Source organism: Tamandua tetradactyla, chromosome 4 (assembly GCF_023851605.1).
Source record: "Tamandua tetradactyla isolate mTamTet1 chromosome 4, mTamTet1.pri, whole genome shotgun sequence".
In the NCBI taxonomy this organism is placed as follows: domain Eukaryota; kingdom Metazoa; phylum Chordata; class Mammalia; order Pilosa; family Myrmecophagidae; genus Tamandua; species Tamandua tetradactyla.
In genome coordinates, this window is record NC_135330.1 from 55,546,930 (window position 1) to 55,561,874 (window position 14,945).

The window sequence follows — 14,945 nt, forward strand, 5'->3', positions numbered from 1 at the left end:
AGGAAAAAAAGAAAACACCTCAATTCAGCTACTGCACAAGCAGGAGCCCATTCCGCTCTATTTTAAGAATATTAAAACTAAGCACCTGCACCCAGCCATCTCTCCCCAGGGAGGTGCACCCCTAAGGAGACTCTCAGCACGTGGCAGGTTGCACTTCCTCCTGTGCCAAACTTAATGCAGACATTTTAACTCAGTGCTCCACTTCCATCTTTGTGGTCTCAACGTGGGAAGGTCAGCATCCCCTTCTATTGGTTTGCTGCATATTTAATATGCCCCAAGGCAACCCTCTGCTAGGATGCTCAGCCTCCCTGGGTTGTCAAAACTATTTGTTTAAATTTTTGATCTGATTCCAAAGGTTGCATTGCTTGCCAGTGGCCTGACCCTAAACTTAGCTTTCCCATAAGCCTTGATCTTTTTAGTAGAGTTTTGCAGAACATATACATGGTGGTATGGCAGAAGTGCTTGCTTGTTTGTTGCACTGCCTTAGCTTCTATAATTATGTTTATGTTGCTGTCTGACCATGGCCCTTGAGAGGCAGGAACGTGTGACAGTGTTAATGGCTTTTCTGATTGCAGATGTTCCAGGAGAGAGGAACATATCGGCCACCTTTTCTGCAAACACGGGGTCCCCATCAGTTTCCACCCTCATCCCTGCACACAGCAGCTCTGCTGCCTTACCTTCACGCACCTCCAACACCACCAACGAGAACTCCTCAGGTCTGATTCTGTTGATCAAACTGTTTTAGGCTATGCAGAGTGAAATGGAGCCTCAAAACTTTAGTGCTACTCTTTTATTTAATGGCAAATATTATTTGCAGTTGTCTTGTTTCACAAGTTCTCATACCTTGATATGAAATCAGGCAAAAGAAACTTGCCTGCAAACTTTTTCTGGAATATTTTGACGTTATTATTAATATTTAAAAAGGTATGACAAAGAAGAAAGATAATAGACTTTAATCCTGCATAGGTCTGGGATCAGACCCAACCTCTACAACTTTCAAACTGACCTTCCTTTGGACAAGTTATTGATATGTTCTGAGTGTCACTTTTCTCTTCTGTAAAAATGGTTATAATGTCCATCTCATAAGATTGATGTGAGGACTGAATGTGTAAAAAGACTGGCATGTATGGACTATTCCAGTAGGGTAATATCCTATTCATATCCAAAATAAGAAGGCTTTGTAATTAGTAGGAAAAGGAATAGCTTGAGAAATATTGCACCTCAGGTAAGAATTACACCAAAAAAAATGAAGTCTCCGTTCAACTTATACAACATTTAGTTCAAATTACTTGGAAAAAACTATCTTAAAGGATATAAGATCTTAAAGGATATATGCAAATATAAGATTTATATTTGCATATAAATCCTAGATTCGTGTATTTCATTATTTTAAAAACAGGTACAGGAAAAAAAACAAAACAAAAAAACGAGCACAAGTCAATTCAAATAAGGACTCTTGGATTCAGATAGGAGAAATTTGCTGAAGAGTTTTCCCTCACCCATCAACAAGACGTGCTCATTAATTTTTGTTCTTCTGTTTATTTCCTTGCAGATTCCAACCGTATGTCCACTCCACCACCCACTCCAGCCGCTTCCACAGCAGGTGACAACCTCGTACTCAGTCCTGCAGTCATCCCATCAAGTGCCTGGGACATGTTCACAGAAGGCTCTTTCACTTGTTCTACTTTGGGGTCCTTTTTTTTGAAAAGTTCAACCAAGCGTTCTAATTTTGAGGGCTGTGGAAGAGCAATTAGTCAAAAACACTTAGGAACTTTAGCCGTACAGCTGCTGGAGAGATCAGGATATAATGTTGCTATTAATTCATCATCTTATTGTAGTAGTATAGTCCAAGAGTTGTGTGTTTTATGAGAACACACAAGAGACATGACCAAATATCTTAGATTGGGATTTCTTTCTCTAAGAGTGGGTTTGGGGACTAGTATGAGAAAGAACAGTTCCATCAACGGGGCTCTCTGTCCCGAGTGCTGAGTGGCAGAGGATGGTTGCAGAGTTCCAGCTCAGCCTGGGGACTCAGAAATAAACGGGTCTTCTGGGATGACCACGGCGGGACCGCAGCCTTGGCGGTGACTGCCTGCGGATCAGCGATGGCAGAACCCCCAAAGTCGCAGTTCTCCCCCAGGTTCTTCCAACTCAAAGATACAATTGACAGAGAACCCTTAGCTTCTAGAAAAAGCACATTTCTACCCAACTCTGCAGTTCAATACATACGCTGCTCCCTCAAGGCACTACTGAATTTGTGGAAGAGGAAATTTATTACCCTGGATCTTGTACATGTGCAAAGAGCTTACCAAAGTTAAGCTAGGAAATGAAGCAGCCTTTGCTTATTGTCTGATTTTTTTCCTTATTAAGGGTGCAACCTATGTTCTACTAACGTTTGTATAATGACACAAGCTTGTTTTGAAATTAGTCAAGGGGATGAGGAACTTTAAAATACTTTTTGACTGGGTAAAAATTCAGTCATGTCAATGCTATAATCAGATGTGTACCAGAAAAAGTCTCAATTGTATTAATATCATAATCTTGTTTACTGGGTAAATGTATATATGTTTTATAAAACTAGTTTATTCAGTTATAACATCTGCAGTCTGAGATAAAGCATTTTAAATAATCTTTTCTTAAAATAACTAAAGTAAAGAAACTCTAAAACAAATTTTAATAATTTGCATTCTTTTTTTCTTTATCACAGTTACTACTACCTCTACTAAGCCACCATGTGGTAAGTTTGCTTACTTAGAGGAGGCAACGTATTTCACTTTTGAATAGCTATTTAATCATTCCCTTCTTCATTCCAATCTTCCAATACACACTAGCAAGCTAAACTTACTGGCTCTAATTTCTCCCTAACGATTAACCTCAAATCTTAAAAACTAGCGTCCACCAGTAACAAGAATCTTTGATTTCATATTCTTGCCTAGTTTAAGTTACCAAGATGAGCAATTACCAATGGATAACTTTGATGAAGCCACTTAACTGCAGTTTGGATATTGGTAAAATGGTATGATAGTAAGTTTGCTTTGGGGTTGGAGTGAGGATTCAGCTTCATGATAAATGCCTGAAATGTAAAATAGCTTCAAGGATTATTAAGAAGGAAGAAATAAGTTGATCTCCCTGACTCTCCTGTCCAGTATAGTGCCTGACTCTAGTCAAATGCTTGAGAACTGTTTGTATTCTTCCTTTTCTCATTTTCTCCCTTTTTTCTCAGTGAAAGCATAATCCTTCTTCCAGGTCAGCACTTACCTTTTCATTTATTTCTGAATCTCATCCCTTCCCTCCAAGTCTGAGTTCCTGTGCCGTCAGATAAAACATCTCTTATGTATCTTAAATCTCTCCATCTCTTAGGATTCTTTACTTCCTTTTCCATAGTTCTGAAGTCTATTTTGGATTGAAACACAGAATAAAATGCCCCTCAATCCCAGATGTCTTCTAAGCATAGTCTCTCTTTTCCTTTACAGCCAAACCTTTTGCCATCTCTCTGACTCACCTCTCACTCCTTTCTTTCTCTTAATGTGTCCTGGCTGCTAATTATACATTCTTCATAAACCAGTTTTGCTTAAATCTTAAATCGCCTTCCTCTTCTCTTTCTTGAGCTTGTGAATTCTGAAACTGCTGACCACTTTCTTGTAATTTTGGTCTAGCCATGGTTCTCTGTGATGTTTTCTTCTGTTTTTCATGCTTATTCTTTTTGCTCAACACTCTGAAGATTCTTTGACCCTTTACAGGCTTTTCCAAGCCTGCTGCCTTTTCCCTTCTTGCTTCATCTTCCTCACTTAAATTCATCGCTTCAACTAATGGTCATAAACAGATGGTTACCAAATCTTTATTTTCACATGGAGTTTCTGCTGTGCTCCATGTTCCCTGCCTGAAGACACCTCCTGCTGAGCATGTTGGAAACAGATTTATCATCTGTTTTCTGAACTTTTTCCCTCCTATGCTCCAGTCCCTAAGTGAATATCATCACATCCAGAAAGATGTCCAAGCCAAAACTACTAGCTACTCCATTTTCCTCCTCCTAATTTCCCCCTCACATTCATTAGTCTGTTCTTAATTAATTTGATCATTTATTCATTTATTATTCTACCTTATTAAAATCAGTCACCATGTCCCATATATATTATCACTATCCCTGCGCTCTGTTCTACACGTTCTAAACCAATGCCCTTTCTGAAACCAAATCTTGTCAATTTTACCTCTTAAGAATCTCTGGAAACAATTACCCTCCTCTATAATTCTTGACAGCATCATCTTTCACCAGGGTTACTGATGCATTTGTTTAAATTGTCCTCTACCTCCATTCTTGCCTCATTTTATGGTGCCATCCATATTTCTGTAAGGAATAAGCCACTGACTTCAGTAACTCTCCATCCATTTAGTGTAATGATTTTTTTTTGTTTGTTTATTTAATTAATATGACTTTCTATGATTGGGCTTCTGTCCACCTCTCATCTTGCGTCATTGCCTCCGTGCACCTTTGACTTTCATAACGGAGCTACTCACGGTTTGCTGAAAATGTAGTGTTCTTTCCTGCCTCTGCCTTTAGCACTGCTGTTCTTCCCCTACGCTTGGAATTCCACCCCCCAACCCCATGTAAGTTGTGTTATTCCCTCTTGGTATTTTAAAATTTAAATTGAGTCGCTTTCTCTGGAAATCCTCCTCACAACTCCAATTTAAATAGATTTCTCCCACTCCACATTCCTATATTAGTTTATGCACACTCTTATCCTAGGTGTTTTGATATTTTCTGCAGTTCATGTTTGTACCTGTCTCCCCTTTATATTACATGTTTGTAATAGCTATGGCTGCATTTGACTGGTCTTTGTAATTGCAGTGTTTGCAGCAGTGTCTTAAATGTAGTAAGAGCTTAATAATTTCGTTCAATAAAAATAATGAATAAAATAATATTTATTAAAATGTCTTTTTGCGAAGTCCATGTAGGTGACAATGAAAGATGATTCTAAAGTGAGGCGCTTAGGAGGGTATGTTTTCAATAATCCTTTTATGTAAGGAATGAATGAGGGCCTGTGGTCTCTGGATAATTCATGCCCCACATATTTAGAGAAACACATAAATAATAATTGCATTTCATAAAGCAAGGGGAATTATAAAGCAAGAAGAAGAAATTGGTCATATTTATGGTTAATTTGGCATTGATTTAACAAGTAATTACTGAATTCCTACTGATAACAGAGATGCAAGTAGCTGACTGTTTGTTGATGATCAAACTAGACTGGATTTTGCCCTCATGGATTTTACAATTCAGTTTGGAAGATAGACATTAATCCAAAATTCATCCAAATATAAACTTACAGACTGGGCCACTTATAATGCAGTCAAGGGGAATATGAAAGAATAATTGGGGGGCATGATGTGTTTTTTCTATTTTTAATATTCCGATGTTACGACCTTTGCACTTACTACAGATTTATTCATTTTGAAAAACTAAAAAAATCCTCGTCATTTTATTTTTTCCACAGATGAAACATATCAGCATATCCCTGTGGACTACTTATATAACAGTACAACTAAATTATTTCGTGCCGAGTTGAAGATTAGTGATAAAGTGAATTGTACATTTCTTAGATATAAAGATAATGTTTTTCATAACCTAAGCGAATGTGAAAATTTGAGTGTGAAAATAACCCATGATTCGTGTGCTTCACATAAAACTTTAGAATTAGAGGTACCACCAGGTAATTATACGTTTATTTCTCTTTGCATATTTATAAAAACGGTAAAATGTTATGTGATATGCTGTAGTTGGCACAGGAACAAGGATGGTGGGAGAAGAGCATTGCAAGAAAAGAAAGAAGTCAGCAATATGTGACTGGGAGAATTTTCTACTCTCTTATCCCAGAAAAATTACAAATGAATATAGGCCTTCTGTTTTTAATCTCTCAGCCATCCCATTTTTATTTACAGTAATGTGTCATGCAGATTAGATACAATTTATTCTACTAAGTGATCATCACAAGCTTTCTTTCTTTTTTCTCCTCTGCCTAAATCAAATCACTAAATATCTGTACACACATATTTCCCTGTTTTAAGTACAACTGTGTCTGGAATACTTTTTGGGGAAAAATACAAGTTCAGTGATGTAACATTCATGGAAAGAACAAAAGTATAGTACCGAAAAGTTGAGCTGGTGTCATGTTAAAGTGACTTACCTGGTTTCGCCAACTAAGCTGCAGCTGGACCAGAGAGTGGGCTAATAGGTGTCAGGCAGACTACACTGAAACATATCCTAGCAAAATGGCTTTTGGAAAAATATTTAGGAGTTGTTTATTTTTCTTTAATCTCTCATATTTAATAATTCAGGATCGCTGACCAATTTATTAGCATTTAAATAGGTTAAATTATGGTATTTTACGTATGCATTTCCAGTAAATTATTACAAATTTTCTTTAATAGTAACATGATAATATATCAGTTAAATAAGGAATGTGACACTTCGAAAAAATTCCCCCAAAAGAGAACCTTTAATCTTCTGTGTAATAATCTTTAAATTAAAAATCAAGGAGTACATTAAAAAATGCTGAAGACATAAATGAGAAAACAAAATGGAAAGAATGCTTGAGATTATGCAAAAATGCAAATTTATCTAGACATTTGCCTGGGATCCACTTTCTTTTTCTGCACGGGCAGGCACCAGGAATTGAACCCGGGTCTCCAGCATGGCAGGCAAGAACCCTGCCTGCTGAGCCACTGTGGCCCACCCTCCATTTCCCTTTGAATAGCACAAATTCTAAATGAAAGTATTACCAAGCTTGTGGTGTTAAAAATAATAAACTAGACAATCAAAAGCACCAAACCCTGAGATTTACTAGATTTTTCAAAGGCAAACTAAATGCTTGCCAAATTCTATAACATGGGTATAATTTTAATGACTGTTATTGATAATATGGCACACATTGTGAAATATTAATCATATCGTATTTTTATCTCTTCTTTTTTGACAGCTCCTGAAAATTTTAAATTATATGAATGTACCCCTGATGTGGAAGCAAATACTTCCATTTGTTTAGCTTGGAACACAACTAAAAACTTTTCTTGTGATAAACGTAAAATTGAATATGAATTTCAATGCGGTAAGAATATGACAGTGATCATATCATTTTTGTTTGCACTAAGTCATCCCAGACTTAATTGTCAATAAATCTTTCCTCCCTCCTCCCTGACCTCCCACCCTCTGTCCCTCCCTGCCTTCCTCTTTTCTTTTTTGTTTTTGTTTTGATTGCAGTAGGTTTGGAATCAAATAATTATATTATCTATAGCATTCAAACAGATTCACAAAATAGAGAAGTTCTTTTCACAACAAATCAACATTTAAAATAATAAAAGTCAATTATTCTACAAGAGTTTTCTTAGCAACTATCTTACAAAAGGCATTGCCAAGGATTATGAGCAAAGTGCTATGAAAGAATGAGAGGACGAGTGAAAATAAGATTATATAGTCTTGAGTTCACTTTGTCAATTTTCCATCAAAAAAAATTGTCAACAATACAAGAACGCTTAGATGACCTGAAAGTGGAAAGGGAACAATAAATGATTTTAGGGCTGTGGGTTTTAGCTCACATTTGGGGGGCAGGAATAATTGAGGTCGCATTTCTTAACCTTTTTAAAGTGTACTTGAATTTAATGCAATGTGATCTCCAACTCTTTGGCATAGAGCCATCTTCCAGGCCAATTTCAGAAGCTTACACATACATGCGCGCACACACACGCACACTTATTCACACATACACCCAGAGGAGGATGAAGTTTGGTGAAGTTTGCCATAATCATGTGAAGGGGAAGTTACGTGGCTATGGTACAAACAATGTAAGAGTATGAGGAAAGAAAGAGCAAACGTGCAAGACTGATGCTAAAATAATGATCCATTTAGAAAATCTAGTAGGCAAAGTCTAACTCAGTTAATATCAGTTTTTGAAAAGAGAATATTATACATCATTCCTAGATCATTTAAATTAGGGACATTCTCAAATTAAGGTTTACTTGCTAAATATTTTCTTAAAAATTGAGTGTGGTAAAAGTTGCCATAGTTGTTTTCAGGATATTTGACTTGTTATTTTTTGAGTAATAAGTAAATTGCTATAAATATGAGATCAAGAATATAAAATTAAATGTGATATATTATGTTAATAGACTTAAAAGAAATGATTATTTGTTTCAGGCTCTTCAAAACCAAAAACTGCAACACCTTTAGATCCAAGATCTGAATTTAAGGGTCTTCAACCCAATGTTACATATATTTGTCATTCCAAAATATCCTATAATGGTCGTACATATTTAAATGAAAGCAGAGACATTAAAACAGATTTTGGGAGTGAGTATATTATTTACATTTATATGTAAAATTTGTTTCCATTTTATGTTCTTATACATCTTCGGGAATCACAGAAAATGATGGCATTACTTAGAAGGATTTCAGAAAAAATATTTTAAACTTGAATTCAGAAATAAATTACACAGATTTAGATTATGCTAAACTTCCTCACTCAATAAATTCATCCAAATTTCATAACTTACAAACATATGAATCAGAATAAGTCATGAATATGATCTCCAATTTAAGAAGGTGAATTGAACACTCAGCAAAACATCTTCTTCCTTCTCAAATCGTGATTAGTGACAAAGAAACCAGAATATAAAACTATTTGTTGAAATGACTGTTCTTTTCTCATTGACTTGTCTTGGCCCTGTGGTCAAAAATGAATTGGCCATGGGCGGGCCACAGTGACTCAGCAGGCAGAGTTCTCGCCTGCAATGCCAAAGACCCAGGTTCGATTCCTGATGCCTGCCCATGCAAAAAAAATTAAAATGAAAATAATAAATAAATAAATAGGCCATGATGATTAGCTTATTTCTGGATTCTTAATTCTATTCCATTGATCTATATTTCACGCCTTATGCCAGTACCACACTTGTCTTGATGCTTGTAGCTCTGTAGTAGATTTTGAAATCGAGAAGTGTTTTTTAACATTTTTTGACTAGTCTCTATTCCTATATTTCCGTATGAATTTTAAGAACAGCTTTTCAATGTTTGCAAAAATGACAGCTGATATTTGTAAAGATTGCATTTAACCTGAAGATAAATTTGAGAATATTATAATTCTAACAATGTTAAATCTGATCCATTAACATGGGTTGTCTTTCTACTTAGGGTTTTCACTTTAATTTATTTCAATAATGTTTTGTAGTTTTAAGTGCACAAATCTTGCATTTCTTTTGTAAAATTAATTCCTTGATTAAATTTATTCCAGTTTATAATGGGATTGTTTTCCTAGTTTCATTTTTGGATTGTTCACTGCTAGTGTATACAAATGCAATTGCTTTTTCTATATGTGTCTTCTTGCATTTATTGCTGAATTTGGTTATTCTAATGTTACAGGATTTTTGACAGAAAATACTAAGGTGATTTCCAACTGAAAATGAAAACGTTAGCTGAGGACTAGGGAGTGGCCTGAATCCATGCCTCCCTGTAGCCCTCCAAAGCAATACAAAAAACACAAGAAGAGTTAATAAAACAAAATAAAAAAACTGTGCTCTCAGAATAGCTGGAAGAATTTAATATGTTTTTATTCTAAAATTATTACAGGATTTAAAAATCAATATAACAGTATAGAAACCCACGAAAATATATATTAATCTTTACTTTTGATAAAAATGCAAAAGTAATTCAGTAGGCGGAAAGGATAGGATGTTCAACAAATAGTCCTGGGCATCTCATAGAAAAAAGTAAACATAAACTGGATTACAGACCTAAAGATTACTGTTAAACTTAAAGATGTAGGAGAAAATCTTTGTGTCTTTGAAGTAGGCAAAGATTGCTTAGGTAAGACACAAAAAATAAGAATCATAAAAGAAAAAAATATGGCAAATTGTACCTGATCAAAATGAAAAATTTCTTCTAATTGTACAAAGCCATTAAAATAGAAAATGCAAGGCATAGATTGTGGGAAAATGTCCATAATTAATTTTACAAGAAAGGATTTTTTTCCCAGAATATACCTACTTAATATGAAATCAAGTTACCCAAATAAAAATGCACAAAATATTTTGAACATACATGTCACGAAAGAAGACATACCATGGCCAATAAACACATGAAAAGATGCTTAACAGTAAAGTCATCTAGGAAATGCAAATTAAAGCCACAAGGAAATATTACACTTGCAGTAAAATGACTAAAATTAAGACTGACAATAGTAACTATTGATAGGGATGTGAAACAATGAACCAGAATTTCACTCCAGATATTCACCAAAGAGGAATGAACCTGTCTACACAAAGACTTATGCACAAATGTTCATAGCAGATTCATTCATAGTAGTGAAAAATCTGGAAACAATCTAAATATGCATCAACTGGTGAATGGATAGATAAAATGTGTTATAGCCTAACAATGGAATTCCAAAAAATAAAAAGAAACTATTGACATAAGTAACAATGTGAAAGAATCTACAGACCATTACACTGATAGAAATATGCTAGACATAAAAAAAAACATATTGTTTGATTTGATTTATATGAAGTGGATAAGAAGGCAAATTTGATCTATGGTACCAGAAAGCAGATCAGAGGTTATAATCGGTTTGGGTATAGCGGATGCGCTGACTCAGAAGTGGTATAGGAGAACTTTTAGGTCATGAAAATGTTCTATATCTTGATTGTGGTGGTGACTAGATGGTTGTATACATTTGTCAAAAGTCATCAGTTTGGATCCTTTAAATGGATACATTTTAATACATATGTCAATTATTCCTCATACATTTGATTTAAAATTGTATTACCTTCTTCATCTCAGGTTCTGATAACTAGTTACTGGAAATAATGGCAAGTGCTACTCCAAATATTGACTGTTATGTATCAGTGCTACAAATGCCAGATTTTACACCTGGTGAAATCCAGAAATCACAAAATATCTGAACAATAATATGTACAACAGGAAGCCAGGGTCTCAGATATCTGCAAGTCAGTGGAATGTGAGGTTCTCCAATGCCATTTTGAAGTGACATTCACTCTGTAAAATGGATTCCAAAGCAAATTCAATAAGCTCAGATGTCTTTCTTTTAATTTCATTATTAATAATCAAAATACAGTTTTTAACAGTTCTTGCTTGTAATATGACAAATCCTTTCTCCATTTTTTTTTCACATTGTAAATTTTTCTTCCTTTGACAGTTCCAGAAAAGCCTCAGAATCTTACATGTGGAAATGAATCGAGCGCTGATCAACTAGTAATAAACTGGCAACCTCCTAAAAATTTTTTTAATGAATATTATCTTTGTTATTGGAACAACTCAGGTAAAATATATGGACTTTAATTTCATATCACAGGAGAGAAATAAAGAATTGGGGAGTTCTAGAAATATGGATTAAATCAGTGAAGCATGGGGCTTTCTCCATGCCTGGCAGGATGTGAATCCTATATGCCTTAATTTCACTCCAGCCATTTCACAATATGTGCTCTCTTTCTTAATTCTAAACTTTGTTCTCCAAAGGTTGGAGAAAGAAAATCTCTGAAAGATAATAGACATTATCTTCCAAATGTTATATACATGGTTTGCGATATTGTACACTCATTATTCAAGCCCCCAAACTAAATGACAACACATTTCAAAGCTTCCTCCAGTTAATACATACTAAATATTAGAAGAATAAAAGAATAGCATTGACCCATATAGCCAATGAGGTCAGTTTGATGCAGGTGGAATCTGAAATAGAGTTCTATTTTAGACTTTGGGTTCTGCGGAAACAAACATGGCTGTATAAATGTGCTATCATCAGTTCATTCATGAAAGCTCCCAAATGGGAGGCTATTTAAGAGAATAGACATCTGCTGAACATTTTAAAGCATCTAAAAGAAAACATTTAGTCAATTAAGTCTTCAGATTGTCCCATACAACTTGTGCTTCTGATGTCAGAGAGTTGAGAAATGTGCTCAAATGCAGAGGAGGCAAGAGTGTTCACTTAAAGTATTTTAACATTTCAGAAAAGCTTGAATCTCTTGGCAGTTGGAATTAGACATTTCAAACCACCCTTCCAAGCACTGCAGACTTTGATTAATTATTACTTTAAAAAATGCCCAAACATGTGCAGGCCACAGTGGGTCAGCAGGCAGAGTTTTTGCCTGGCATGCCAGAGACCCAGATTTTGATTCCCGGTGCCTACTCATGCAAAACAAAACAAAACAAAAATGCCCAAACAACAATATCTACAAAGATAAAATCAGCAATTTGGCTTTGTCACATTGGCTAAGACAAAAGCTTCATACAGTTGCATAAATGAAGAATCATGCTTGATACAGAATTGTGGAATAACTTACAAAAATATATACAATTAGGTCATTGAAAGGAAGTTAGACTGATTTTGAGAAGGGCATCTAGACACTTTGATAGGATCTGGGTAAGAAGCCTGGTATTATTCTAGAAACTAGATCCCATAGAAGGAGCTGGGAGATGCCATGAGTCAGAGTGGCTTGCCTACCACTCTCATGAGCCCATATCTTTTCTGTCCTTGAAGGGGATTTTCACTAGGGACAGGGCACAACTGAGCTGACAGATGTACCTCAATTAAACCCAGCTTTGGGACGTAACAAACAAACAAAAATCAGCACTTTTAACCAGGCTAGAATGGACACTTTATCTCACTTATTATTTAGAGTCTCATAGTGAAGCAGAAATATCACTGAAATCTCCATTTTATAGACATATAACTGAGACAAGGAAATACCCAATGGTAGATCTTTTCCTACACCGCTCCTTCAACTCTATGGACACATCCTATGCAGTCAGTGCAATTTACAGGATTGAGATGATGGATAATTATTTAATTCATATACACTACTTAATATAGTGCTTGGACAATGTGAGATATTTGTGGTTTCTATGTTGTTATTGGTATTATTATCACTGTAGCTTAGCCAGCAACATGTGCCACTTTAATTCTTTCTTTAACCCTTCTTTCCTGATGCCACTTGTCTACTCAAAAATAGTCAATGGCTAGTGAGTTTTCACCCATCAAAATTGAACTCTTCTGCCTGAATGCTAAAACGCTATTCAACATAGCCTACCCATCATGCACCAGGATCCACTGGTCTAGTGAGGCTTCTCTCTCAACTCGAAATGTTCTTTCTTTCATTTGTGATGTTTTAAAAAAATTTTTTCCATAAATGTCTCTAATCTCACCTACGTTTCAATGAACAGTTCCAATTCCACCACCAGTGAAGTGAAGTTTTCTGTCGTACTGGAATTCCTACTTTGCCATAAATTACTATAGTGCTTAAATTATCATGGTAGAGTAGTTAGTAGATCATGAAGATGATTCTGAATCTAAAGCCCATAATGGCAGCTAATGTCAATATTCAAAATTGGGAGGTGAAATATCAGAAAAAGATTCTCTAAAAAAATAATCATTTTGAAATGTCATGATTAAAAAATATATTATCTACTCGGGGCTATGTTTTCTCCCAAATGTTTCTGGGGATATTAAATATTTTATGTGCCACATTAAAGATATGAAAACCTAGTTTTTGCATATTTGAGTCTATTTATAGTAATTGCTTTTGTTGAATATATTTGCTGGTAATGTAGGCATTATGGAGCATTAAATAATAGAGATGTACTTATTTCTCAGTAGCTCATTAGTTTGGGATTTTATTGAAATGAAATCGCATACAGATCAAATTAGCTATGTGATAATTCTGACTTTAAGCAATTTACTTAAATTTTTCCAATTTTTTTTTTTCTGAGATCCTGTATGCCTCACTCTGGATAAAACCCAAACCCGACACGTTTTGCAACATTTGAAACCTTATACAAAATACAATGTATCAATCTCTGCCAACATTATTGGAAAAGTGAATCGTTCTGGAGAAGCAATTACAGAAGAATTTTCAACAGAAATAGGAGGTAACGTGCAAACTTTAATGCTTCTTTCTATGAATAGCAAGGAACAAAGTATTAAACTCTTGGTCTACAGTACATCTGTTTAGATGCTTCATTGGGGAAACCCATCGTCCTGGGATTACTGCTAATATCTATATTTATAATATCTGGGTATTTTTCTGCAATCCTTGACCTCACTTTCACTCTGAGTACATCGCATTCACTCTATCAGCTACTAAGTACTCCTCTCACCGAAGACAATCAATGACCTTTTAATTGCTAAACCCTGCAGCCACTTTAGCACTCAGTTCACATGACATTACTGCAACATTCATACCACAAATGACTTCTTACAGTAATTCACACCTTTCAGGGTTTCACTGATGCTCCATTTTGTTACCAACCCAGTTGGCCCTTGCATCCCATTTAGTCACCTCTATGGGCTTTTCTTCATACACCCTTAGGGATTTGCTAATCCTTATCTCTTTTGCCTTAGTGTGACTTCTCTTCCCTCTCTTCCCCTTCCCGCTGCCCCCCACCCCGCTTCCTTAATGCCACGTTATGTAAAAGATTGCATAGATTCTCATGGCTTCAACAGCAGCCTATAGGCTAATGCTTACTGAATGAATCAATACTTTACTTTGAGATGTTTTCTTATAGTTTTATTTATATACTAGCATAACTACCTCGTCCACAACTCTTAAAGCACATTATACTGTAGACATTTATTGTGAAGTAATTTTAAAACACATTTTCTAAACAATGAAAAGAAACCTCTCTTCATTATAATAGCTCCGAGCGAAGTGCAGAGCGTGGCTGCATCCCTTTACAGAAAAGATAATAGCATACTCGTGGAGTGTAAGGCTCCCAAAGAACGCAATGGGCCGGACCAAGTGTACCGATTGGAGGTCAGAGACGGAGTTAAACTTGTTAAAACTATGTCAGAAGAAGAATGCCGGTTCCTTGTAGAAGATCTTCACTATTCAACACTCTATACATTTGAGGTGAGATTGTGTTTTCTATAATCACTAAAATATTGGTA

The 14,945-nt window shown here is 35.4% G+C and overlaps 1 protein-coding gene across 5 annotated transcripts in view; it reads left to right on the forward strand.

The window, feature by feature from the left end:
• PTPRC (protein tyrosine phosphatase receptor type C) overlaps positions 1 to 14,945 on the forward strand; it is a 111,162-nt gene that overhangs the window by 59,077 nt on the left and 37,140 nt on the right. For 3 of the 5 annotated variants that reach the window (XM_077157334.1, XM_077157335.1, XM_077157337.1), the window contains 9 exons: positions 576 to 716; positions 1,553 to 1,603; positions 2,708 to 2,737; positions 5,493 to 5,708; positions 6,975 to 7,103; positions 8,189 to 8,341; positions 11,199 to 11,321; positions 13,769 to 13,927; positions 14,696 to 14,907. In XM_077157334.1, the coding sequence (XP_077013449.1) occupies positions 576 to 716; positions 1,553 to 1,603; positions 2,708 to 2,737; positions 5,493 to 5,708; positions 6,975 to 7,103; positions 8,189 to 8,341; positions 11,199 to 11,321; positions 13,769 to 13,927; positions 14,696 to 14,907 (1,214 nt within the window). The remainder of the gene's footprint in view (positions 1 to 575; positions 717 to 1,552; positions 1,604 to 2,707; positions 2,738 to 5,492; positions 5,709 to 6,974; positions 7,104 to 8,188; positions 8,342 to 11,198; positions 11,322 to 13,768; positions 13,928 to 14,695; positions 14,908 to 14,945) is intronic. The other 2 variants (XM_077157336.1, XM_077157338.1) reach the window with 2 other exon arrangements.